The sequence below is a fragment of the Poecilia reticulata genome, chromosome 9 (assembly GCF_904066995.2).
Source record: "Poecilia reticulata chromosome 9, P_reticulata-male-v2, whole genome shotgun sequence".
NCBI classification, from domain to species: Eukaryota; Metazoa; Chordata; class Actinopteri; order Cyprinodontiformes; family Poeciliidae; genus Poecilia; species Poecilia reticulata.
This window is the reverse complement of record NC_088838.1, coordinates 35,828,713-35,852,338: the sequence shown is the minus strand read 5'-3', so window position 1 is coordinate 35,852,338 and position 23,626 is coordinate 35,828,713. Positions and strand designations below refer to the sequence as shown.

Here is a 23,626-nt window from a genome sequence, read left to right as displayed (position 1 = left end):
TGGTCACGTGTGTGTGTGTTTGGGTCAGGTGTGTGTTTGGTCAGGTGTGTGTGTGTTTGGGTCAGGTGTGTGTTTGGGTCAGGTGTGTGTGTTTGGGTCAGGTGTGTGTTTGGGTCAGGTGTGTGTGTGTTTGGGTCAGATGTGTGTGTTTGGGTCAGGTGTGTGTGTGTTTGGGTCAGGTGTGTGTGTGTTTGGGTCAGGTGTGTGTTTGGGTCAGGTGTGTGTTTGGGTCAGGTGTGTGTGTGTTTGGGTCAGGTGTGTGTGTGTTTGGGTCAGGTGTGTGTGTGGGTCAGGTGTGTGTGTGTTTGGGTCAGGTGTGTGTGTGTTTGGGTCAGGTGTGTGTGTGTTTGGGTCAGGTGTGTGTGTGTTTGGGTCAGGTGTGTGTGGGTCAGGTGTGTGTGTGTTTGGGTCAGGTGTGTGTGTTTGGGTCAGGTGTGTGTGTTGGTCAGGTGTGTGTGTTTGGGTCAGGTGTGTGTGTGTTTGGGTCAGGTGTGTGTTTGGGTCAGGTGTGTGTTTGGGTCAGGTGTGTGTTTGGGTCAGGTGTGTGTGTGTTTGGGTCAGGTGTGTGTGTGTTTGGGTCAGGTGTGTGTGTGTTTGGGTCAGGTGTGTGTTTGGGTCAGGTGTGTGTTTGGGTCAGGTGTGTGTTTGGGTCAGGTGTGTGTGTGTTTGGGTCACGTGTGTGTTTGGGTCAGGTGTGTGTGTGTTTGGGTCCGGTGTGTGTTTGGGTCAGGTGTGTGTTTGGGTCAGGTGTGTGTGTGTTTGGGTCAGGTGTGTGTTTGGGTCAGGTGTGTGTTTGGGTCAGGTGTGTGTGTGTTTGGGTCAGGTGTGTGTGTGTTTGGGTCAGGTGTGTGTGTGTTTGGGTCACGTGTGTGTGTGTTTGGGTCAGGTGTGTGTGTGTTTGGGTCAGGTGTGTGTGTGTTTGGGTCAGGTGTGTGTTTGGGTCAGGTGTGTGTTTGGGTCAGGTGTGTGTTTGGGTCACGTGTGTGTGTGTTTGGGTCAGGTGTGTGTTTGGGTCAGGTGTGTGTGTTTGGGTCAGGTGTGTGTGTGTTTGGGTCAGGTGTGTGTGTGTTTGGGTCAGGTGTGTGTTTGGGTCAGGTGTGTGTGTGTTTGGGTCAGGTGTGTGTTTGGGTCAGGTGTGTGTGTTTGGGTCACGTGTGTGTGTGTTTGGGTCAGGTGTGTGTGTGTTTGGGTCAGGTGTGTGTGTGTTTGGGTCAGGTGTGTGTGTGTTTGGGTCAGGTGTGTGTGTTTGGGTCAGGTGTGTGTTTGGGTCAGGTGTGTGTTTGGGTCAGGTGTGTGTTTGGGTCAGGTGTGTGTGTGTTTGGGTCAGGTGTGTGTTTGGGTCAGGTGTGTGTGTTTGGGTCAGGTGTGTGTGTGTTTGGGTCAGGTGTGTGTGTGTTTGGGTCAGGTGTGTGTTTGGGTCAGGTGTGTGTGTGTTTGGGTCAGGTGTGTGTTTGGGTCAGGTGTGTGTGTGTTTGGGTCAGTGTGTGTGTTTGGGTCAGGTGTGTGTGTGTTTGGGTCAGGTGTGTGTGTGTTTGGGTCAGGTGTGTGTTTGGGTCAGGTGTGTGTGTGTTTGGGTCAGGTGTGTGTTTGGGTCAGGTGTGTGTTTGGGTCAGGTGTGTGTTTGGGTCAGGTGTGTGTGTGTTTGGGTCAGGTGTGTGTTTGGGTCAGGTGTGTGTTTGGGTCACGTGTGTGTGTGTTTGGGTCACGTGTGTGTGTGTTTGGGTCAGGTGTGTGTGTGTTTGGGTCAGGTGTGTGTGTGTTTGGGTCAGGTGTGTGTGTGTTTGGGTCAGATGTGTGTTTGGGTCAGATGTGTGTGTTTGGGTCAGGTGTGTGTGTGTTTGGGTCAGGTGTGTGTGTGTTTGGTCAGGTGTGTGTGTTTGGGTCAGGTGTGTGTGTGTTTGGGTCAGGTGTGTGTGTGTTTGGGTCAGGTGTGTGTTTGGGTCAGGTGTGTGTTTGGGTCAGGTGTGTGTTTGGGTCAGGTGTGTGTTTGGGTCAGGTGTGTGTGTTGGTCAGGTGTGTGTGTTTGGGTCAGGTGTGTGTTTGGGTCAGGTGTGTGTGTGTTTGGGTCAGGTGTGTGTGTGTTTGGGTCAGGTGTGTGTTTGGGTCAGGTGTGTGTTTGGGTCAGGTGTGTGTGTGTTTGGGTCAGGTGTGTGTTTGGGTCAGGTGTGTGTTTGGGTCAGGTGTGTGTTTGGGTCAGGTGTGTGTTTGGGTCAGGTGTGTGTTTGGGTCAGGTGTGTGTGTGTTGGGTCCGGTGTGTGTTTGGGTCAGGTGTGTGTTTGGGTCAGGTGTGTGTTTGGGTCAGGTGTGTGTTTGGGTCAGGTGTGTGTGTGTTTGGGTCCGGTGTGTGTTTGGGTCAGGTGTGTGTTTGGGTCCGGTGTGTGTTTGGGTCAGGTGTGTGTTTGGGTCAGGTGTGTGTTTGGGTCAGGTGTGTGTGTGTTTGGGTCAGGTGTGTGTGTTGGGTCAGGTGTGTGTTTGGGTCAGGTGTGTGTTTGGGTCAGGTGTGTGTTTGGGTCAGGTGTGTGTGTGTTTGGGTCCGGTGTGTGTTTGGGTCAGGTGTGTGTTTGGGTCAGGTGTGTTTGGGTCAGGTGTGTGTGTTTGGGTCAGGTGTGTGTGTGTTTGGGTCAGGTGTGTGTGTGTTTGGGTCAGGTGTGTGTGTGTTTGGGTCAGGTGTGTGTTTGGGTCAGGTGTGTGTGTGGGTCAGGTGTGTGTTTGGGTCAGGTGTGTGTGTGTTTGGGTCAGGTGTGTGTTTGGGTCAGGTGTGTGTTTGGGTCAGGTGTGTGTTTGGGTCAGGTGTGTGTGTGTGTTTGGGTCAGGTGTGTGTGTGTGTTTGGGTCACGTGTGTGTTTGGGTCAGGTGTGTGTGTGTGTTGGGTCAGGTGTGTGTGTGTGTTTGGGTCACGTGTGTGTTTGGGTCAGGTGTGTGTTTGGGTCAGGTGTGTGTGTGTGTTTGGGTCAGGTGTGTGTTTGGGTCAGGTGTGTGTTTGGGTCAGGTGTGTGTGTGTGTTTGGGTCAGGTGTGTGTGTGTGTTTGTGTCAGGTGTGTGTTTGGGTCAGGTGTGTGTTTCACCTTTGAGAACTGAGGCAGGGTGAAGGGTTTCTTCTGGACCGCCTCGGTTCTGGCGTTCCTCAGCAGGCTGGTTCTGGTTTCTGCAGCGCGACCCGGTTTAGCCTGTGGTGATCCAATCAATAATCAATGGGACTTCCAAGACGAGTGCCGGTCGGGTTCTAAAAGCCCGGTGACGTTTGGACCGCCCCTCACCATCAGGTTGCCGGGTCGGTTCCGGCTCAGCTGCTCCTCCAGCCAGCGGTGGCCGTAGTGGTGAGCCAGGACGTCGGCCAGCGGAGAGGACGGCCTGATCAGACATCAATAATCGATCTGAGCCACAATCTGATCGATAACGGACCGATCAGCCGGATGAGCTGGTTCCTCACCTGTTGCGGATCCCGAACACGATGTCCGGTACCAGATGGGGCCGCCGTGAGGTTCTGCATTGCTGGTGCTCCGCTGCCTTGACCGGAACGTCGCCCATCTGGATTCGGTACTGCCTCAGCTCCTTGGACGTCACCAGACCGGACCGGACCGCATCCCGGTTCAGAGCCACGAAGTCCGGACACTGAAACTTCACCACGGCCTCGTCGGCTTCGATCTGCAGCTGCCAGCTGGACAGAGCTGCAACACAGAACCAGACACCTGGAACCAAGCACCTGGAACCAGACACCTGGAACCAAACACCTGGAACCAAGCACCTGGAACCAAGCACCTGGAACCAAGCACCTGGAACCAAGCACCTGGAACCAAGCACCTGGAACCAAGCACCTGGAACCAAGCACCTGGAACCAGACACCTGGAACCAGACACCTGGAGAACCAGACACCTGGAGAACCAGACACCTGGAACCAAGCACCTGGAACCAAGCACCTGGAACCAAACACCTGGAACCAAACACCTGGAACCAAGCACCTGGAACCAAGCACCTGGAACCAAGCACCTGGAACCAAGCACCTGGAACCAAGCACCTGGAACCAAACACCTGGAACCAGACACCTGGAACCAAGCACCTGGAACCAAGCACTGAACCAGACACCTGGAACCAAGCACCTGGAACCAACACCTGGAACCAGCACCTGGAACCAAGCACCTGGAACCAAGCACTGAACAAGCACCTGGAACCAAGCACCTGGAACCAAACACGACACCTGGAACCAAGCACCTGGAACCAAACACCTGGAACCAGACACCTGGAACCAAGCACCTGGAACCAAGCACCTGGAACCAAGCACCTGGAACCAAGCACCTGGAACCAAACACCTGGAACCAGACACCTGGAACCAAGCACCTGGAACCAAACACCTGGAACCAGACACCTGGAACCAAGCACCTGGAACCAAACACCTGGAGAACCAGACACCTGGAACCAAGCACCTGGAACCAAGCACCTGGAACCAAACACCTGGAACCAGACACCTGGAACCAAGCACCTGGAACCAAGCACCTGGAACCAAGCACCTGGAACCAAACACCTGGAACCAGACACCTGGAACCAAGCACCTGGAACCAAGCACCTGGAACCAAACACCTGGAACCAAACACCTGGAACCAAACACCTGGAGAACCAAATACCTTGTCTGTGTGTGTCTGTGTGTGTCTGTGTGTGTGTGTGTGTGTGTGTGTTGTGTGTGTGTTGTGTGTGTGTGTTCAGTGTGTGTTGTGTGTGTGTGTTCAGCTGACAGACTCAGTTTCTCTCACTAAAATCTGCCTTCAGGCAACGATCATGTCAGTCAGAGACTCGCTTCAGGTGTGGAGGAGCTGAGATTAACCTGAGGCTGCTGTGATCTGTCAATCACACACTGAACACACACTGAACACACACTGAACACACACTGAACACACACTGAACACACACACTGAACACACACACTGAACACACACACTGAACACACACACTGAACACACACACTGANCAACAACGAACACACACAGAACACACACACAGAACACACACTGAACACACACACTGAACACACACTGAACACACACTGAACACACACTGAACACACACTGAACACACACTGAACACACACACTGAACACACACTGAACACACACTGAACACACACACACACTGAACACACACTGAACACACACACTGAACACACACTGAACACACACACTGAACACACACTGAACACACACACTGAACACACACTGAACACACACTGAACACACACACTGAACACACACTGAACACACACACACACTGAACACACACACTGAACACACACTGAACACACACTGAACACACACTGAACACACACTGAACACACACACTGAACACACACTGAACACACACACAACACACACTGAACACACACACTGAACACACACACAACACACACTGAACACACACACAACACACACTGAACACACACTCAACACACACTGAACACACACTGAACACACACACCGAACACACACTGAACACACACACAACACACACTGAACACACACATTCCGGTCTTTCCATCCTTAAAGGACAATCAGCCACACCTTAAAACCGGTTCTGGTCCGAACCCTGGAACCGGTTCTGGTGAACTCCTTGGAGTGGGCTGGACATGAGCAGCAGTTCAGAACCAGAACCGAGCCTGGGTTCAGGGGTCCAGCAGATTTCTGGACCAACCAGGACCCGGTTCCGGACCGGTTCCGGCCCGGTCCAGTGGCTCCAGGTCCGGTCAGGTGTTAGCAGGGGGCGGGGCTTACCTTCAGCCACACTTCCGTCTTTCATCATGGTGCTGGCTCCATAGGTGAAATCTGGACCCGGGATGGTGAGGCCCCTGGACCGGGCCCTCCCCAGCGGAGCCTGCACACAGAGCGCAGCGCTGCTTAGCACGGTTGAACTTTGACCTTCTCATCTCATAGAGTGAGCGGTTCTGCTCAGCCAGCTGGTTCTGGGGTCTAGGTAAAAAACGGGTCCAGCCGTCAGTCGGCTGAGGGGAGCTGGACCCGGTTAGAACAGAACCGTTCTCTGGTTTCATCCTGTAGAAGGAGCGGCTGGCACAGAGCGACCCCATCAGTCTGCCCGGCGGCGCCACTGCCTTCTCGAGCCTTCAGTCGGTCCTGGCCGCTCGCAGAGACGGGTTCTGGTTCTGCGAGTTCTCTCAGGACATGCAGGACATAAAACCCAGCGGGTCGACCCATCAGACCACCAGTCCGGTTCTGATGATACCTTGGCCAGTATGTTCTGACCCGGTTGGGCGACCCGTTTGTTCCTGGTTCCTTTGGTCCAACATTGAAGACCTGATAAGCCCCGCCCACTGACAGGTGGCGCCGTAAGGGCCCTGGACCACAGGGGCCTCCACAAAAAACTGCTTTTACAGACGTTAAATAAAAATCGGGGACCTGTCAGTTACTGTTGTTGTGTTTTAAATGGTTTTAGCAGTAAAAGCTAAATGTTTCCCTCCCAGACCAAAACGCAGACGTCCATATTTACACTGAACCCCCCTGGATCTGCGTTAAATGGTTCGTTCCTGCTGGGCGGTGACGTTTTCAGCCGCAGTCAGTACAAGACAAGAAACATGGCGGTTACTATGCTGCCTAGAAAAATAATGAAGTCAAGTTTAAAAAAACAGATGAGAGAAAAGACAAGAATTTCTTCTCCAAGAGGTGAGTAGACTGAGATTATCAATCATTTAGCATAGTTAGCTTAGCTACAGACCACTGTTTGCCTCCATAGCATTGAATGAATTAAGGAAAAGAAATGCCAACATATTCATATATTTAACTCTTCCCTGCACCTTTTACCACTTAACAACAGGTGAGTCGGTCAGCAGCAGCTCTAACCCCCCACACCCCCAGTGAAAAAACTGAGCAACACTGTGTTCAATAACAAGCTAGTTAGCATCATTCCAGGGATCCATAGGGATTTCTCTGTCTTTGCTCTTTTTATAATTACACAACAAAAACAACATATTTGCTGCTGACAGAAATTCAAACAATCTTTATAAAATGATAATAAAAAGCAGCCTCCTGTCTGGACTGTTTTACCTGGGCTTGCATTTAAATCACAGATATCTGCTGCCACGTCCCTCCTGACTGAAATTAAAGCTGCAGTAACTTTTATATAAATATATTTTTCACATGTTTGTTAAAACTGTCATTATGTTGTGACAGTTTGATATGAGAGGTAATCTGAAAAATCTGTTTCCTCTGCTTTCTCTCAGTGCTACAAACAACCAGTCAGAGGCAGGAGGCGGGTTTTAGTGCTGTCAATCACAACCTCATGTGGTGCTGCTCATCCTTCCTCCCCCTCACTCTGTGCCGGGCTGCAGCTAGCATAGCACAGAGCCGTGCTGCAGCTAGCATAGCACAGAGCCGGGCTGCAGCTAGCATAGCACAGAGCTGTGCAAATTCAAACTGCTAATGCTTAGTTTAGTTAGCATAGCTACCAATGACGGCAGCTAAACAGTTTCCTGTAATAAATTGTTCCTCCACCATTAGCACATTTAGCAGTGAGTGGATGAGGAGGATTGACAGCGCTAAGACCCTCCTCCTGGTTCTGATTGGTTGTTTGTGGTCAGAACGGCGCATCACTTTAGCTAACAATAGTAGTTCAGGGAGCAGGTGGAGAAGATTGATTGTTTCCACAGATTATCCGTCTCATAGCTTAACATGGTGGCATCTTTAACAAATATGGAGAAAAACTCAGGAAACCGTCACAGTAACAGGTTGGACCAACTTCATTTTTGTCATGGGGCCCAAGATTCGAGGCGGCGCCCCTGGGTGGTCATAATGTACTGCCTGATCTCTACCTTGATCAGCAGCGGGTCCCGCAGCATCGACTCTCTGAAGACGCCCAGCCGCGGTGATGCAATCATACCTGTGACGTCAGAGGGGAAGCAGATTGTAATGAAACTAGGTCATAACAACACTATTATTATTAATTAATGATGATACTCTAAGGAGCCCACCGCCGGTTCTACAGGTTCTTCAGAGAGGACCGGGCCGAACCGAACTCTCTGCAGAACCTTGAAGAACCGGAACTATGACCGCCGCAGGTAGAAACAGCCGGAAATGGCTCTCACTTGAATTATTATTATTATTATTATTAATTCTTCTTCTTATTATTATTATTAATGTGTCAAAATATCAGTAGAGACTTTGGGATAATGAAATGATGCCGGAAGTCACGAAACGGAAGCAGAGCAAACGGATAAAACAGTTAAAGAGTCTTAGCTGCTGCGGAGGAGGCCGAAGTTACTACAGTGTAATAATTCAGATAAAAACGGATTAAATGGTGGCCTCTTGGCTGCACATTTGCATTAATGAACATAAAACTGAGCTAGAATGAGAAATGGATGAATTAAAATGTGTTCTTGTTAGCAGGGCAGACAGTGAAGAAGGTGACGGACCCCTGAGGAGCAGAGACTGAATATAACTCACTTGAGTTCATCTGAGCTTCGTCCCTGCGACGGCCGTCGTTAGTTGGATGGTTGTCATGGTAACGGGACGCGGAACGTGTTTTTTTTTTTTTTTTAAATCTTGATTAGATTCCAAAAACAATTTGACAACAAGCACTTCTCAATAGTTAGCTGCAATTCAGCGAGATAAACTGAGCAGAAAATAAAGAATCTTTGAAAACGCAAACCAAGAGTGAAATAAAGTCTGGCCTTCTGACGAAGCGTTTCAGCGCTTATTTAAATACGATTAACCCACTTTGAAAACAGGCGACATTTTTAACGTGGCGTCAGGAGAAAGCAGCCTTCAGAACCGACTGAACCTGGAGCGACACCTGAGCACGTCCCCCTTCCAGCCTCCAGGGGGCGGCAGCTAGCTCTGCCGCATTCAGGAAACACGGGAAAAAACGAAACTAATGAGATCAAATTAAGACCGCAGTGACGAAGCATCGTGTGTGGATCTGACCTTTGAGCTCAGAGGAAGACAGAACCCCACTTCCTGGTGACTCTTCTTCCACATTCAATTCAGTTTATTTATGTTTAAGTTCTGTCGCCACCAGAACCACCCGAACCACCGAAAACTGCTCCAACCAGCTGGTTTCAGAACGGAGGAGCAACTTCCGAGTTCCGCGAACGCAACACACTTGATACGTCATCTTTGCGTCACATGAAAAAGATCGTTTATTGAGACAAATGAACGACTTTAAGCTGAAACAAACAAAAAGCCCTCAAAACTCTCCGTCTTCACCTGAGGACGAGAAGAATCGCGAGATGTTTCTGATTCTGACCTCAACCTCAGCTCGGGATTCTCGGATTAAGGAAGTTACAAACAGTTACCAGTGGATACAGAGCAATAAAATATTAACAGGCAGATTTTCTTACACCCTAGTGGGGTCGGGAGGTTCTGGTGCCCGGTCTCCGGTCCATCGCAGGGCAACAGTGCTACCAACTGCGCCGCTGCACAGCCTGCAGTCATGTTAATGAAAAAACCTGAAACTTTACAATTCATTTCTGACACGTCGTCCAGAACAAACTGGAATAACACTAAATAGTTCGTTTATTTTAGCAAATTAATTCAGGAAGTGACTGGAATCAGTACTTAAAGAAAAATAACAATTAAATTTTATTAATCAAATTGGGACTAGTTTGTTGTTGATGAGATTCTACTTACTGAGGTTCACCTCTAGACATAGCTGTCACCATAACAACCAGAGGAGTTTAATCAGTGTAGCTTTTATTAAACTCAGATATCGATGAAAGCTTTATCGCTTCTGCTCTCCTGTTCGAGGCTGTTTGGTCTCCAGTAAACACATCACAGTGAGACCTCTGCGCGCTCCCCCTCCCCGCCCTCTTTGCAGCTTCAGAAGCTAGAGCCCCTGCGCTCACGTGTCCCCGGAACCAGCAACCGGTTCTGTTCAGAAACTTTCCGGATCCCTGACGGCCCAGCAAAGATGTTCCGGCTGTGGCTCCAGGCGGCGGGGCTCCTGTGGCTGTGCGGCGGCTCTGCGGGCGGCTCTGGGCGGCTGTACTCGGAGGAGGACCCGCTGGTGATCCTGGGCAGCAGCAGCCTGAAGCCCACCGTCACCAACTCCTCCTCGGCCTGGCTGGTCCAGTTCTACTCCTCCTGGTGCGGACATTGCATCCAGTACTCCAGCACATGGAAGGCTCTGGCTCAGGACGTGAAAGGTACCGGTCCACACTGCCCGGTTCGGGCTCGGTCTGCTGTTCCGTTGGGAGCAGCTGCACCAGACTCCATTCAGAATTGCCTTTCATAAACTTTCCGATAATCATGGAAACGGCAGCAGGTGTTGAGCTGCCAACGGTCCAGACCCGAACTGAGAAGTAGGTGCGGACCAGTTCGGCGTCTTTTAATTTAAATTAGACGATTATTTCAAATAAAATTCTGTCTTTGTTCAGCTGGCTTCAAACAGCGGCTGTTTTGTTTTTACTGGAGTTCAGAGCTTAAAACTAAAGTTTTTCCAAGAGGTTTTGATAGGAAGGTTTATCTGACGCTAACCACGTGACCATAGTGTTGGTTAACCCGCTGCTGGTTATGGTGACCAACTGGGAGGGAAATCCATACACATAATATAAGAGTAAACCCGCATTGGCTGCTCCGGCGCAGGAGATACGGCGGCCATCTTGGAGAGGTCGTCCCTCCTACTTTGCTCAATCAAAACAGCAGAAGATGCCTCAGCACTGAGGATATTGTTGTTCTGATCGATGGACTATTGATGTGAGGCTCCACAGACAACATTTCACAAGTAAGATGGACATATTATTGTGTATATATTGTGATTAGAATATTACTTTACTGTATTTTTGTCCACCGGCTAATAGATACCAGCTAATATTAGCTACAGTGTTTGGTGTAATACGGGTTCAGCCGCTATGAAGGATAACTGAGATTCTGTAAATCTAAAATAATTAATTATTCTCTAACATTGACTTAGATTATCTGACACAAGAGCCTATATTAGAAATGAAACAATGTAACACATATTATAAAACTTATATTATGTGTTATAACATTCACCAGCAAAGTTTACACAGGTGGTAAAGACTATTATTTAAATAGGGAGGGAACCTGAGGCCCCTCTGTGGGAACCTGAGGCCCCTCTGTGGGAACCTGAGGCCCCTCTGTGGGAACCTGAGGCCCCTCTGTGGGAACCAGGCCATCTGCCTCCAGTCTCTGGGGAATCAGAAACCAGCTGCCCTGCTGATGTTCCTCCGCCAGGAGCCCAGATAAAACTGTTCCTGTGAGGACCAGCTGGTTGCAGACCTGCTGTTGGTGTCAGAGGTCAGCAGATAGACCAAGCCATCTGCTGAACAATGTGGTCCTGCTGGTTTCTCGGTGTTGTTGGGAATAAATAGTTCTGTTTTCCTCTCTCTCAGCTGCTTGCTCTTATATACACGCACTATACAAAGCTCAGGTTAAAGGAAGTGACACACCAGGGAACGCCCTCTTTAGGGCGGAGCTTAGAGGAACCAGAAGCTGTTTTCTCATCAGGCGACGTGCTAATGGACCTCACCAAGCTCCGCCCAGAAACGCCCTCAAAACCCCCACGTGGCTGCATGTCTCACAAACAAAGCCTCGCGGTGCCTAGTTTCTATGTAAACATGGCGTCTTTCATTTCGACTGCAGAATCGATTAGTGTAGCATTTCTGCCGGATTTTCACAAAATATCAGCCACAACAATGGAACCAACAAGTTCATGTCATCTATTTTGGACGACGTCAAGATGTTTTAGCCAAGCGATGCCTCCAACATTGTGGAGGTACCGGGCCCTTTGATACGGGCTGTCAGGTCCCTGTATGACCGGTGTCAGAGTCTGGTCCGCATTGCCGGCAGTAAGTCGGGCTCGTTTCCGGTGAGAGTTGGACTCCGCCAAGGCTGCCCTTTGTCACCGATTCTGTTCATTACCTTCATGGACAGAATCTCTGACCAGCCGAGGTGTTGAGGGGATCCGTTTTGGTGGCCTTAGGATCACATCTCTGCTTTTTGCGGATGATGTGGTCCTGTTGGCTTCATCGGAACGTGATCTGCAGCTCTCACTGGAGCGGTTCGCAGCCGAGTGTGAAGCGGCCGGGATGAGGCTCAGTGCCTCCAAATCCGAGGCCATGGTCTTGAGCCGGAAAAGGGTAGAGTGCCTTCTCCGGGTCAGGGGGGTCGTCCTGCCTCAAGTGGAGGAGTTTAAGTATCTGGGGATCTTGTTCATAATGAGGGAAGAAGGGAGATCGACAGGCGGATTGGGGCAGCGTCTGCCGTGAAGCGGGCGCTGTACCGGTCCGTCGTGGTGAAGAGAGAGCTGAGCCAAAAAGCGAAGCTCTCGATTTACCGGTCGATCTACGTTCCCACCCTCATCTATGGTCATGAGCTTTGGGTCATGACCGAAAGAACGAGATCACGGGTACAAGCGGCCGAAATGGGTTTCCTCCTCCGCAGGGTGGCTGGGCTCTCCCTTAGAGAGAGAAGCTCGGTCATCCGGGAGGGACTCAGAGTAGAGCCGCTGCTCCTCCACGTCCAGAGGAGCCAGTTGAGGCTCGGGCATCTGGTCAGGATGCCTCCTGGACGCCTCCCTGGTGAGGAGTTCAGGTCCCACCGGGAGGAGGGGAGACCCAGGACACGCTGGAGGGACGATGTCTCTCTATGGGAACGCCTTGGGGTTCCTGGAGGACCTGGAAGTGATGGGGAGGGAAGTCTGGGCCTCCTGAGGCTGCTGCCCCCGAGACCCGACCCGGATAAGATGGATGGATGGATGGATGGATTAAGAACATTTGTAGGAAACTACATGCAATTGAGAACTTGGAAGCAGTTGCTCTTTATTTACCAAAGTTATGAGGGGAAACGAATATTTTTCAGCTGCTATTCAGTCATTTTCACAGGGGAACAGAATTTTGGACAAGACCGATCTTGAGTACTAGAACAGTAAAAACAGCAGCTATTCAGTCAAACGGACTGAAAAACCTGCAATCAGTTAAATAATATTTATCAGTGAGGCTCTCAGCTATAAATTATACAGGAATAAATCTCAACATTATCAAATAATGTCTAGAAGAGGAAACATTCATTAAAGTCAAAAGCATAAAAATAAACAATCATGAGTTACTGAATCAAGACTAACGCTGGTTCTGATTGGCCAGCTGATTAACGCTGGTTCTGATTGGCTCGCTGATTAACACTGGTTCTGATTGGCCAGCTGATTAACACTGGTTCTGATTGGCCAGCTGATTAACACTGGTTCTGATTGGCCAGCTGATTAACACTGGTTCTGATTGGCCAGCTGATTAACGCTGGTTCTGATTGGCCAGCTGATTAACACTGGTTCTGATTGGCCAGCTGATTAACACTGGTTCTGATTGGCCAGCTGATTAACACTGGTTCTGATTGGCCAGCTGATTAACACTGGTTCTGATTGGCCAGCTGATTAACGCTGGTTCTGATTGGCCAGCTGATTAACACTGGTTCTGATTGGCCAGCTGATTAACACTGGTTCTGATTGGCCAGCTGATTAACGCTGGTTCTGATTGGCTCACTGATTAATGCTGGTTCTGATTGGCCAGCTGATTAACACTGGTTCTGATTGGCCAGCTGATTAACACTGGTTCTGATTGGCCAGCTGATTAACACTGGTTCTGATTGGCCAGCTGATTAACGCTGGTTCTGATTGGCCAGCTGATTAACACTGGTTCTGATTGGCCAGCTGATTAACACTGGTTCTGATTGGCCAGCTGATTAACGCTGGTTCTGATTGGCTCACTGATTAATGCTGGTTCTGATTGGCCAGCTGATTAATGCTGGTTCTGATTGGCTCGCTGATTAACGCTGGTTCTGATTGGCTCGCTGATTAATGCTGGTTCTGATTGGCCAGCTGATTAATGCTGGTTCTGATTGGCCAGCTGATTAACGCTGGTTCTGATTGGCTCGCTGATTAACGCTGGTTCTGATTGGCCAGCTGATTAACGCTGGTTCTGATTGGCCAGCTGATTAACACTGGTTCTGATTGGCCAGCTGATTAACGCTGGTTCTGATTGGCCAGCTGATAAACACTGGTTCTGATTGGCCAGCTGATTAATGCTGGTTCTGATTGGCCAGCTGATTAATGCTGGTTCTGATTGGCCAGCTGATTAATGCTGGTTCTGATTGGCCAGCTGATTAATGCTGGTTCTGATTGGCCAGCTGATTAATGCTGGTTCTGATTGGCCAGCTGATTAATGCTGGTTCTGATTGGCCAGCTGATTAATGCTGAGTGATTCTGCAGAGATCAGCTGCAGGCTGTGAAGTGAAATATAGGTGATTGGTTTTGGTGATCAGCAACAAGAGAAAGTGATCGGCGATCAACGATCATACACTTTTTCACGGAAATCGGCCGATTATGACCGGTGGGCGATCGATCTGCTCCCATCTAGAGATATGATGTGTGAATTGATGAAGAGGAAATTAAGGCTTCAGTTCTGATCATACCTGTCAAGTCTCCCGTTTTGGCTGGGAAACTACCATTTTTTACCCCCCTTTCCTGCCGAACTCCCATAAATATCCCGGATTGTGCCGCCGCTCTCTCGTTAGTTGCTCTCCCAGGTTTTATGTGTGGTATACAATACCCTCTCTCAGTTCTTACAGTTCTTACGTTAGTCTTCCAGTCCTATTACGTTACTCCATGTCCCCCCCCTCACAGCCTGGATATATTCCCTATTCTGTAGCCCAAAACTTGACAGGTATGGTTCTGATTGGTTCTGATTCTGTCCGTCAGATTGGAATGAGGCCATTGCTGTGGCCGTGTTGGACTGCGCTCAGGAGGAAAACTTTGAGGTCTGCAAAGAGTTCAGCATCAAGTTCTACCCAACATTCAAGGTACTAGTCCCGTTACTACCTGTTGCCCCCTGCTGACCCCGTCCCGTTACTACCTGTTTCCCCCTGCTGACCACGTCCCGTTACTACCTGTTTCCCCCTGCTGACCATGTCCCGTAACTACCTGTTGCCCCCTGCTGGCCCCGTCCCGTAACTACCTGTTTCCCCCTGCTGACCACGTCCCGTAACTACCTGTTGCCCCCTGCTGGCCCCGTCCCGTAACTACCTGTTGCCCCCTGCTGGCCCCATCCCGTTACTACCTGTTGCCCCCTGCTGAACCCGTCCTGTAACTACCTGTTGCCCCCTGCTGGCCCTGTCCCGTTACTACCTGTTGCCCCCTGCTGAACCCGTCCCGTAACTACCTGTTGCCCCCTGCTGACCCCGTCCCGTTACTACCTGTTGCCCCCTGCTGGCCCCATCCCGTTACTACCTGTTGCCCCCTGCTGAACCCGTCCCGTAACTACCTGTTGCCCCCTGCTGGCCCTGTCCCGTTACTACCTGTTGCCCCCTGCTGAACCCGTCCCGTAACTACCTGTTGCCCCCTGCTGGCCTCGTCCCGTAACTACCTGTTGCCCCCTGCTGGCCCCGTCCCGTTACTACCTGTTGCCCCCTGCTGGCCCCGTCCCGTAACTACCTGTTGCCCCCTGCTGGCCCTGTCCCGTAACTACCTGTTGCCCCCTGCTGGCCCCGTCCCGTTACTACCTGTTGCCCCCTGCTGGCCCTGTCCCGTAACTACCTGTTGCCCCATGCTGGCCCCGTCCCGTTACTACCTGTTGCCCCCTGCTGGCCCCGTCCCGTTACTACCTGTTGCCCCCTGCTGACCATGTCCCGTAACTACCTGTTTCCCCCTGCTGACCATGTCCCGTAACTACCTGTTGCCCCCTGCTGGCCCCGTCCCGTTACTACCTGTTGCCCCCTGCTGGCCCCGTCCGGTTACTACCTGTTGCCCCCTGCTGGCCCCGTCCCGTTACTACCTGTTGCCCCCTGCTGGCCCGCCCTGTAATTGCCTGCTGTGTTTTTTCTGCAGTTCTTTGTGGCTCACAGCTCAGCGGCGGACAAAGGGACGATCTACAGAGGTGAGACTCATTCAGGCCTCTGATCCCTTACGATTCTGTGTGGAAGGAAACTAGTTGCTGTTTAATCTGTTAAATCTAAAACGGTGAATAAAGTTTTAAAGGGACAAGTGCTGCGAATTAGCTGTTGCTATTGCACCATGATGCTAACATGGGACTGCTGTTTTATTCAGTTTGTCTATGTAAATGTGTGTCTGTCCCTATCAAATAAACTTAAAAAAAAAAAAAAAAAAAAAAAGTCCGGACCGGACCAGAGCTCCCTACCGCGGAGCACAGCTCGACTTTCTTTGACCCAGTTTTCATTCTGATCGAATCCCAGATTTTCTCCCAGGATGTTTTTGCTCAGAGTGATGATGGTTCTGACCCGGTTAAACATCCAGAACCTTCTGGGCTTAACCAGTTTGGTTCCGTCTCCCTCTGCTGGAGGACTTCCTGGTTTCTGTCCAATCAGAGCAGGGAGACACGCCCATTCTCTTTCCCTCCCAGTGGCTTTGGTTCTGATTGGCTCTGGACAAACTCGACAAAGAGGTTCTGTTGAACCCGTCCAATTGGGTCAGTGGTCCTGTGGGCTCTTCCCACAACCTGGTAAAGGAGGGAATCACCATGGAAACCACTTTGTTGCTGAGGTCCGGTTGGTCGGCTTCTTGTTGTCAGAACCGGTTCTGTGTCCCTGCAGGAGCTGACCGGGAGGTCCGGTCCGTCCGGCAGCTGATGGTCAACATCCTGCAGAACCACAGCAGAACGGACCGACCCCAGAGCTGCCCTCCGCTGGAGCCCTACAGGTACCAGAACCAGAACCGGACCTCTGGCCCGCTTCATTCGCTTCACTGCTAACCTCTCTGTGTCCAGCGCTGCTCAGCTGCTGCCCCTGCTGGGTCAAAGGTCGGACCACTACACTGCCATCATCGTGGAGGAGGCGGGGTCGTTCGTTGGCCGGGAGGTGAGGAAGAGGAGGAGGAAGATTGGAGCTGCTTCCTGTTTCCTGGTTCAACCTGCAGGCAGGCAGCAACTTCTTGTGGTTCCTCCTGACCTCTGACCTCATCCTGCGTTCAGGTGATCCTGGACTTGTTACAGTTCTCAGACGTTGAAGTGAGAAGAGCTCTGACCTCTGACCTCCCCCTGCTGGATGTCCTGAACATGGCCGCCTTCCCCTCCGTTTACCTGCTGCACCCCAACGGCTCGCACGCCCCTCTGCACAGGTGTGAGAGGGAGGCTGAATTGTGGGTTGACCTTTGACCTGTTGCTGCCAGAGCTGCTCTAAATCAGCAGTTAGGACAGATATGAATGTGTCTGGAGCCAGCGTGACCTCTAGCGTGACCTCCAGTGTGACCTCTAGCGTGACCTCCAGTGTGACCTGTAGCGTGACCTCTAGCGTGACCTCCAGCGTGACCTCCAGTGTGACCTCCAGCGTGACCTCTAGCATGACCTCTAGCGCGACCTCCAGCGTGACCTCTAGTGTGACCTCCAGTGTGACCGCCAGTGTGACCTCCAGCGTGACCTCCAGTGTGACCGCCAGTGTGACCTCCAGCGTGACCTCTAGCGTGGCGTCTAGCGCGACCTCCAGCGTGACCTCTAGCGTGACCTCCAGTGTGACCTCCAGTGTGACCTCTAGCGTGACCTCCAGTGTGACCTCCAGTGTGACCTCTAGCGTGACCTCCAGTGTGACCTCTAGCGTGACCTCTAGCGTGACCTCCAGTGTGACCTCCAGCGTGACCTCTAGCGTGACCTCCAGCGTGACCTCTAGCGTGACCTCCAGTGTGACCTCCAGTGTGACCTCTAGCGTGACCTCCAGTGTGACCTCTAGCGTGACCTCCAGTGTGACCTGTAGCGTGACCTCTAGCGTGACCTCCAGCGTGACCTCCAGTGTGACCTCCAGCGTGACCTCTAGCATGACCTCTAGCGCGACCTCCAGCGTGATCTCCAGTGTGACCTCTAGCGTGACCTCCAACGTGACCTCTAGCGCGACCTCCAGCGTGACCTCTAGCGTGACCTCCAGTGTGACCTCCAGCATGACCTCTAGCGTGGCGTCTAGCGCGACCTCCAGCATGACCTCTAGCGTGGCGTCTAGCGCTACCTCCAGCGTGACCTCCAGTGTGACCTCCAGTGTGACCTCCAGTGTGACCTCTAGCGTGACCTCCAGTGTGACCGCCAGTGTGACCTCCAGCGTGACCTCCAGTGTGACCTCTAGCGTGACCTCCAGTGTGACCGCCAGTGTGACCTCCAGTGTGACCTCCAGCGTGACCTCCAGCGTGACCTCTAGTGTGACCTCTAGCGTGACCTCTAGTGTGACCTCTAGCGCGACCTCCAGCGTGACCTCCAGCGTGACCTCTAGCGCGACCTCCAGCGTGACCTCTAGTGTGACCTCCAGTGTGACCTCCAGTGTGACCTCTAGCGTGACCTCCAGTGTGACCGCCAGCGTGACCTCCAGTGTGACCTCTAGCGTGACCTCCAGTGTGACCGCCAGCGTGACCTCCAGCGTGACCTCTAGTGTGACCTCCAGTGTGACCGCCAGTGTGACCTCCAGCGTGACCTCCAGCGTGACCGCCAGTGTGACCTCCAGTGTGACCTCTAGCGTGACCTCCAGTGTGACCTCCAGTGTGACCTCTAGCGTGACCTCCAGTGTGACCTCTAGCGTGACCTCTAGCGTGACCTCCAGTGTGACCTCCAGTGTGACCTCTAGCGTGACCTCCAGTGTGACCTCTAGCGTGACCTCTAGCGTGACCTCCAGTGTGACCTCCAGTGTGACCTCTAGCGTGACCTCCAGTGTGACCTCTAGCGTGACCTCTAGCGTGACCTCCAGTGTGACCTCCAGTGTGACCTCTAGCGTGACCTCCAGTGTGACCTCCAGTGTGACCTCTAGCGTGACCTCCAGTGTGACCTCTAGCGTGACCTCCAGTGTGACCTCCAGTGTGACCTCTAGCGTGACCTCCAATGTGACCTCTAGCGTGACCTCCAGTGTGACCTCTAGCTGAGGTTTCACCCAGTTAACCTGTACAGTTTTTCCATCTAACAGATCAAAGTTTCTTTAAATCTCCGATGCTTTAGGCAGGATGACACAAAGGTGTCGTCCTGCCTTGTCTCCCTGACCCCTGACCCTTGGTGAACTGATGTGTTTATTAGCTTACACAGAGAAACGATTGAATTATGGGTGTTGAACCTAGCTGTGACCCCTGACCTCTTCCTCCTGCAGCGAGAAGCCGCTCCGGTTCTTCTTCTCCTCCCTGCTGCGGAGCCTCCCAGGCGTGCAGCGCCACAGCAGTTCCGAGGCGGCCCAGATCGGGGCGCTGCAGGACGGACAGACGTCCGAGCCGTGGCGGGACTTTGACAGGTGAGGGTCCGGTCTGCGGGTCCGGTCTGCGGTTCCGGTCTGCGGGTCCGGTCTGCGGGTCCGGTCTGCGGGTCCGGTCTGCGGTTGCGACCCGACGGCCTGCCGGGACCGGCTGAATGCTGCGTGTCCCCGCAGGTCCCAGGTGTACACGGCCGACCTGGAGTCGGCGCTGCACTACCTGCTGCGGGTGGAGCTGGCCGCCCACGGCACGCTGGAGGGGGCGGAGCTAAAGGTCTTCAAGGACTTTGTTGCTCTGGTTGCCAAGGTAACGGCTGAAAGCAGAACCTCATTTAGATTAGTGCTTTAGCATTAATGCAGCTAGCGTTTCTGCTATTGATTCCCACCACTGGTGCTAAGAGAATCAGAACCGATTTAATGGGTCCTGCTGGATCTGCAGAATCCTGAATACGGTCGGATATTCTTTGGTTGTCGACCCCCGCTGACCGTTTCCTCCCGTAGCTCTATCCAGTCGGAGGCTCCGTGGTGAAGCTCATGGAGACGCTCTCTGATTGGCTACTCAGTCTGCCGCTGCAGCAGATCCCCTACCAGGCCGTCCTGGACCTGGTGGACAACAAGATGAAGGTGAATCTCTCTCTCACACACACACTCACACACACACACACACACTCACACACACACACACTCACACACACACTCACACACACACACACTCACACTCACACACTCACACACACTCACACACACTCACACACACACTCACACTCACTCACACACACACTCACACACACACACACTCACACACACACTCACACACACACACACTCACACTCACACACTCACACACACTCACACACACACACACACTCACACACTCACACTCACACACACTCACACACTCACACACACTCACACACACTCACACGCACACACACACACACACACACTCACACACACCAGGACTTCCAACAAACAGAGAACTTTTCATTCATTTATGCCGAAGCCCCGTTTTAAGCCCTGACCCTGTCAGAACCTTTGACAGGGTCAACGTGGCAGGAAGTTGTTGATGGCACCTTCCTGTCAGGTTAGAACGAGGGAGTGGGGGCATCTGGAGGCCCAGAGTCGGTGGTCAGATGTCAGACATAAGGATTGTTTCCTTTTTCCCATAGTTATTCATTTGGCCTACAACATGGCTGCTGGCTAACCACAGCGGTCAACATAAGGCTGGAGCACCACCTTGGGGATCCCATTAAGCGCCGGGCCAGACTCTTCCCTATGTCCCGCGTTCTTATCGCTAGGCTAATGCTAACCATGCTAACAGACTGCATCGCTTTCCTTACCTGTACACCTAACCAGTAGGGGGCAGTAGAAGGTTCTCACTTTTCACCAGGACCTGACATGTGGGTTGAACTGGTGCTTCTGGGTCACAGGCAGAGAGGTGACTTCCTGTTTTCTGAGCAGATCTCTGGCGTGTTCCTGGGGGCGGAGCTTCGCTGGGTTGGCTGCCAGGGCAGCAGGCCGGGGCTGCGGGGCTACCCGTGTGCGCTGTGGACGCTGTTCCACGTCCTGACGGTCCAGCACGACGCCGCGCCCGCTGCGCTGGACGGCTCAGGTACGACACGCAGAGATCCCGAGGTCTCAGCCCAGGTTTGTGTCCTTACTGTGAGTGAACGCCACGCAGGTCTGGAGGGCGAGGCGGCACCGGTGCTGCAGGTGATGCGCCGCTACATCCGGACGTTCTTCGGCTGTAAGGAGTGCGGCCATCACTTTGAGCAGGCGGCGGCCGCCAGCATGGACCAGGTGACGAGCCGAGAGGACGAAGTCCTGTGGTTGTGGAACCAGCATAACCGGGTCAACACCAGGCTGGCAGGTGGGCCAGGGAGGGGGCGGGGCCAGGGAGGGGGCGGGGCCCGGGAGGGGGCGGGGCCCGGGAGGGGGCGGGGCCAGGGACCTGCAGGGGCCACTGAGCTGACTGAAACACCTCGTTTCAGTCAGCTCAGTGGCTGAAACACTCGTTTTACAGAGAGAATAACTCGGAGCTTCTTTACTTGATCAGATCAGTGATCCACTGATCAGGTTCTGCTCAGAGGTTCTGGTCCAGAAACAGTCGGGTCAGAATTTAAAGCAGGAATTTTGGAGCCATCCAGGTTTTATTGTCTGTAATCTACTAACAGGCTGGATTAACCTGGATTATAGATAAATCTATAGAGTTTTGGATTATAGAGTTTCTGCTGAGTATCATCAGCAGAAACTCAGTAAAGCGGATCGGGCCGAGCCCAGAACCCGGCTGGACTCCACCAGCAGCCCTGGAGAGTTCTGGTCCAGGAAGTGAGGATGAGTTCTGGAGGCGCTGATGGTTTTACCTCAGAGAGAATCCCATGGCCTCCTTCCTGCTGACTGAACAGTTTAACAAAAAACAGATAAAGTGGTTCTGGAAGCCGCCATCTTAATTCCGGCTCCACTCAGGGAAGGAAGCGTTTCAGGCGGCCATCTTGTTTTCTGGGTTCCAGGGTTTCATGTTGTTTCCATCTTTGTTCCTCCTTCATCTCGCCCTCCTCTTCCTCTCCTCCAGGGTCTCTGAGTGACGACCCGGTCTCCCCCAAAGCGCCGTGGCCAAGCCCCGCCCTCTGCCCCGCCTGCCACGAGGAGAGCAACGGCGTCCACGTCTGGAATCACGCCAACGTCCTCGCCTTCCTTCGCCGCCACTACGGCGCGTCCAACCTGAACCCCAGTTACTCCCTGACCTCCCCACGCCTCCCTGCCGGCGCCGGTCCGGCTCAGACCAGACGGCCTCAGGAGGAACGCCCGGCTGCTGGAGGGGAGAGGAAAGGAAAGGATCAGGCGGACCTCCAACCCATCCAGCCGGGTCCGAGGCGGGTGGAGCAGGCGGTTCTGATCCGAGGAGAGGGCGGGTTCTGGATTCTGGGCCTGGGCTTCACCAGCGTGGACATGAGCCTCTGCGTGGTTCTGTACGGCAGCTCCTGCCTCTTCCTCATGCTGCTCTTCTTCTTCTTCAAAGTCCGGTCCAGGAGGTGGAAGCTGCGCCACGCTCGACTCCACGTCTGACCTGCAGCCGGTCCAAACCAGAACTCTGACTGGGTCAGAACCGCTGCTTCCTGTCCCTGGTTGACTTTCCTGCACGGTTCTGAAAGGAAGCGTCTCAGACAGAACAGATCCATCGAACTGGTCAGCGTTTTTTACCAGAACCGGGTCAGCCCGACCAGGTCATATCGGCGCTGGACAGTGATTTAAGATGCTCTACCTATTTCTGTTTTTATTTATTTTACACTGTGAAAAGTTTTGGTCATGAACTGGACTCAAAACCGGGCCATGAACTGGACTCTGAACCAGGTTTTTTTCATGGACCAGTGGGTGCGATGAGAAACCAGTATCTGAATCTGAACCAGACTGGAGTTTGAGTTCTCTTTGTGACAAATGCTGGGCCTGCTGATGAACAGAACCCTTTGGGACCGGCCCAGAACCCGGCTGCTTGTTTGGACGGGTACCAGTGGAACGGGTGAGGACTGAGGAGTTGGACCTCCATGAAGAGCTCGGTTTGTAGAACCAGGACTGGATTGAAGCGTGGTTTCGATCTGGTCCAGTTAAGACTGGTTCTGAGTCAGGGTCCGATCACAGCAGGAAAACCAGAATATGTGTGTCAGCTGATGAAGCTGCTTCCATCTGCTCCGTTCTGACGCCCTCTGGTGGTCAAACATGAAGCTCTCACAAACTGTTAACGTTAATAGACTCCTGGTTGAGTGTTTGATGTTCAACTGAGGTTGATTTCTGACCTGCTCTCATCTAGGTGGCGTGTTTGAGTCGGTCAGGTGTTTCTGCAGTGTTTTACTCATTGATGTTTCTCTGTGACTCCCTCTGGTGTTTCCTGCTGTGAATCTGTTTCAATCAGATTGTGTTTTTCTGATTATTTGTAATCTTTGTTGATGTGTGAATAAATCTTGTTGCTGCAGCTCTGAGTCATGTTTAAACCTCAAAACAGAGTCGATGTAAAGTTGCCTTGGGTCAAAGTTCAACACTTTTTTTTATTTATTGTATGGAACTGTTTAACTGCCAGAGCTTGGAGATAAAATGAGAAATGTGCTGTTTGATCGGACCCGAACTCCCCATGGACCTTCACGTTGATCCATCATGGCTGCTGTTGGACTGAAATTCCTCTGGCTTCCTTTCCTTTTGCTGATCATCTGTCATGGACTAAATACTCCATAAAACATGCCTTATTACTGTGCATTCAGTTAAAATAATTATTTTCAATCTAAGTACTGGGGGTTCGGGTGACTGGCACCCTAATAATGCCAAGAACAAACTTTGGTAACACTTTCTTTGAAGGTGTGTGCATAAGACTGACATGACAGTCATAAACGTGACGTAACACCTGTCATGAACATGAACGAGTCTTTATGAATGTTTGACTGTTGTCATGAAGTGTCATTCTGTAAATAATGACACTTTTAA

The 23,626-nt window shown here is 52.0% G+C and overlaps 2 protein-coding genes and 1 long non-coding RNA gene across 4 annotated transcripts; 2 read left to right on the top strand and 1 right to left on the bottom strand.

Annotated features, from left to right (window-relative positions):
- The first annotated feature begins 2,454 nt into the window (after positions 1 to 2,454).
- LOC145552946 (uncharacterized) lies at positions 2,455 to 2,779 on the top strand. Its single transcript, XR_014089095.1, has 3 exons — positions 2,455 to 2,517; positions 2,571 to 2,684; positions 2,719 to 2,779. It is a non-coding gene; the product is annotated as an uncharacterized LOC145552946 (long non-coding RNA).
- An 87-nt stretch (positions 2,780 to 2,866) lies between these two features.
- Positions 2,867 to 9,048, bottom strand: cfap77 (cilia and flagella associated protein 77). 2 transcript variants are annotated; one of them, XM_081611129.1, is made up of 6 exons: positions 8,915 to 9,048; positions 7,804 to 7,871; positions 5,756 to 5,855; positions 3,431 to 3,668; positions 3,258 to 3,351; positions 2,867 to 3,167 (listed from the first exon to the last, which is right to left on the bottom strand). In XM_081611129.1, the coding sequence occupies exons 2-6, from the start codon at positions 7,867 to 7,869 to the stop codon at positions 3,009 to 3,011; spliced, it is 657 nt and encodes a 218-aa protein (XP_081467255.1). In that variant the 5' UTR covers positions 7,870 to 7,871; positions 8,915 to 9,048; the 3' UTR covers positions 2,867 to 3,008. The 2 variants fall into 2 exon arrangements, with proteins under 2 accessions (XP_081467255.1, XP_081467254.1); XM_081611128.1 differs by lacking the exon at positions 8,915 to 9,048 and adding an exon at positions 8,435 to 8,902.
- Positions 9,049 to 9,801: 753 nt separating this feature from the next.
- Positions 9,802 to 23,123, top strand: qsox2 (quiescin Q6 sulfhydryl oxidase 2). The gene is made up of 12 exons (XM_081611115.1): positions 9,802 to 10,134; positions 14,700 to 14,800; positions 15,825 to 15,873; positions 16,547 to 16,652; positions 16,720 to 16,810; positions 16,924 to 17,069; positions 19,061 to 19,198; positions 19,334 to 19,463; positions 19,658 to 19,780; positions 20,618 to 20,768; positions 20,838 to 21,026; positions 21,729 to 23,123. Exons 1-12 carry the CDS (start codon positions 9,900 to 9,902, stop codon positions 22,220 to 22,222), a joined length of 1,953 nt encoding a protein of 650 aa, XP_081467241.1. The 5' UTR covers positions 9,802 to 9,899; the 3' UTR covers positions 22,223 to 23,123.
- Positions 23,124 to 23,626: the final 503 nt, after the last annotated feature.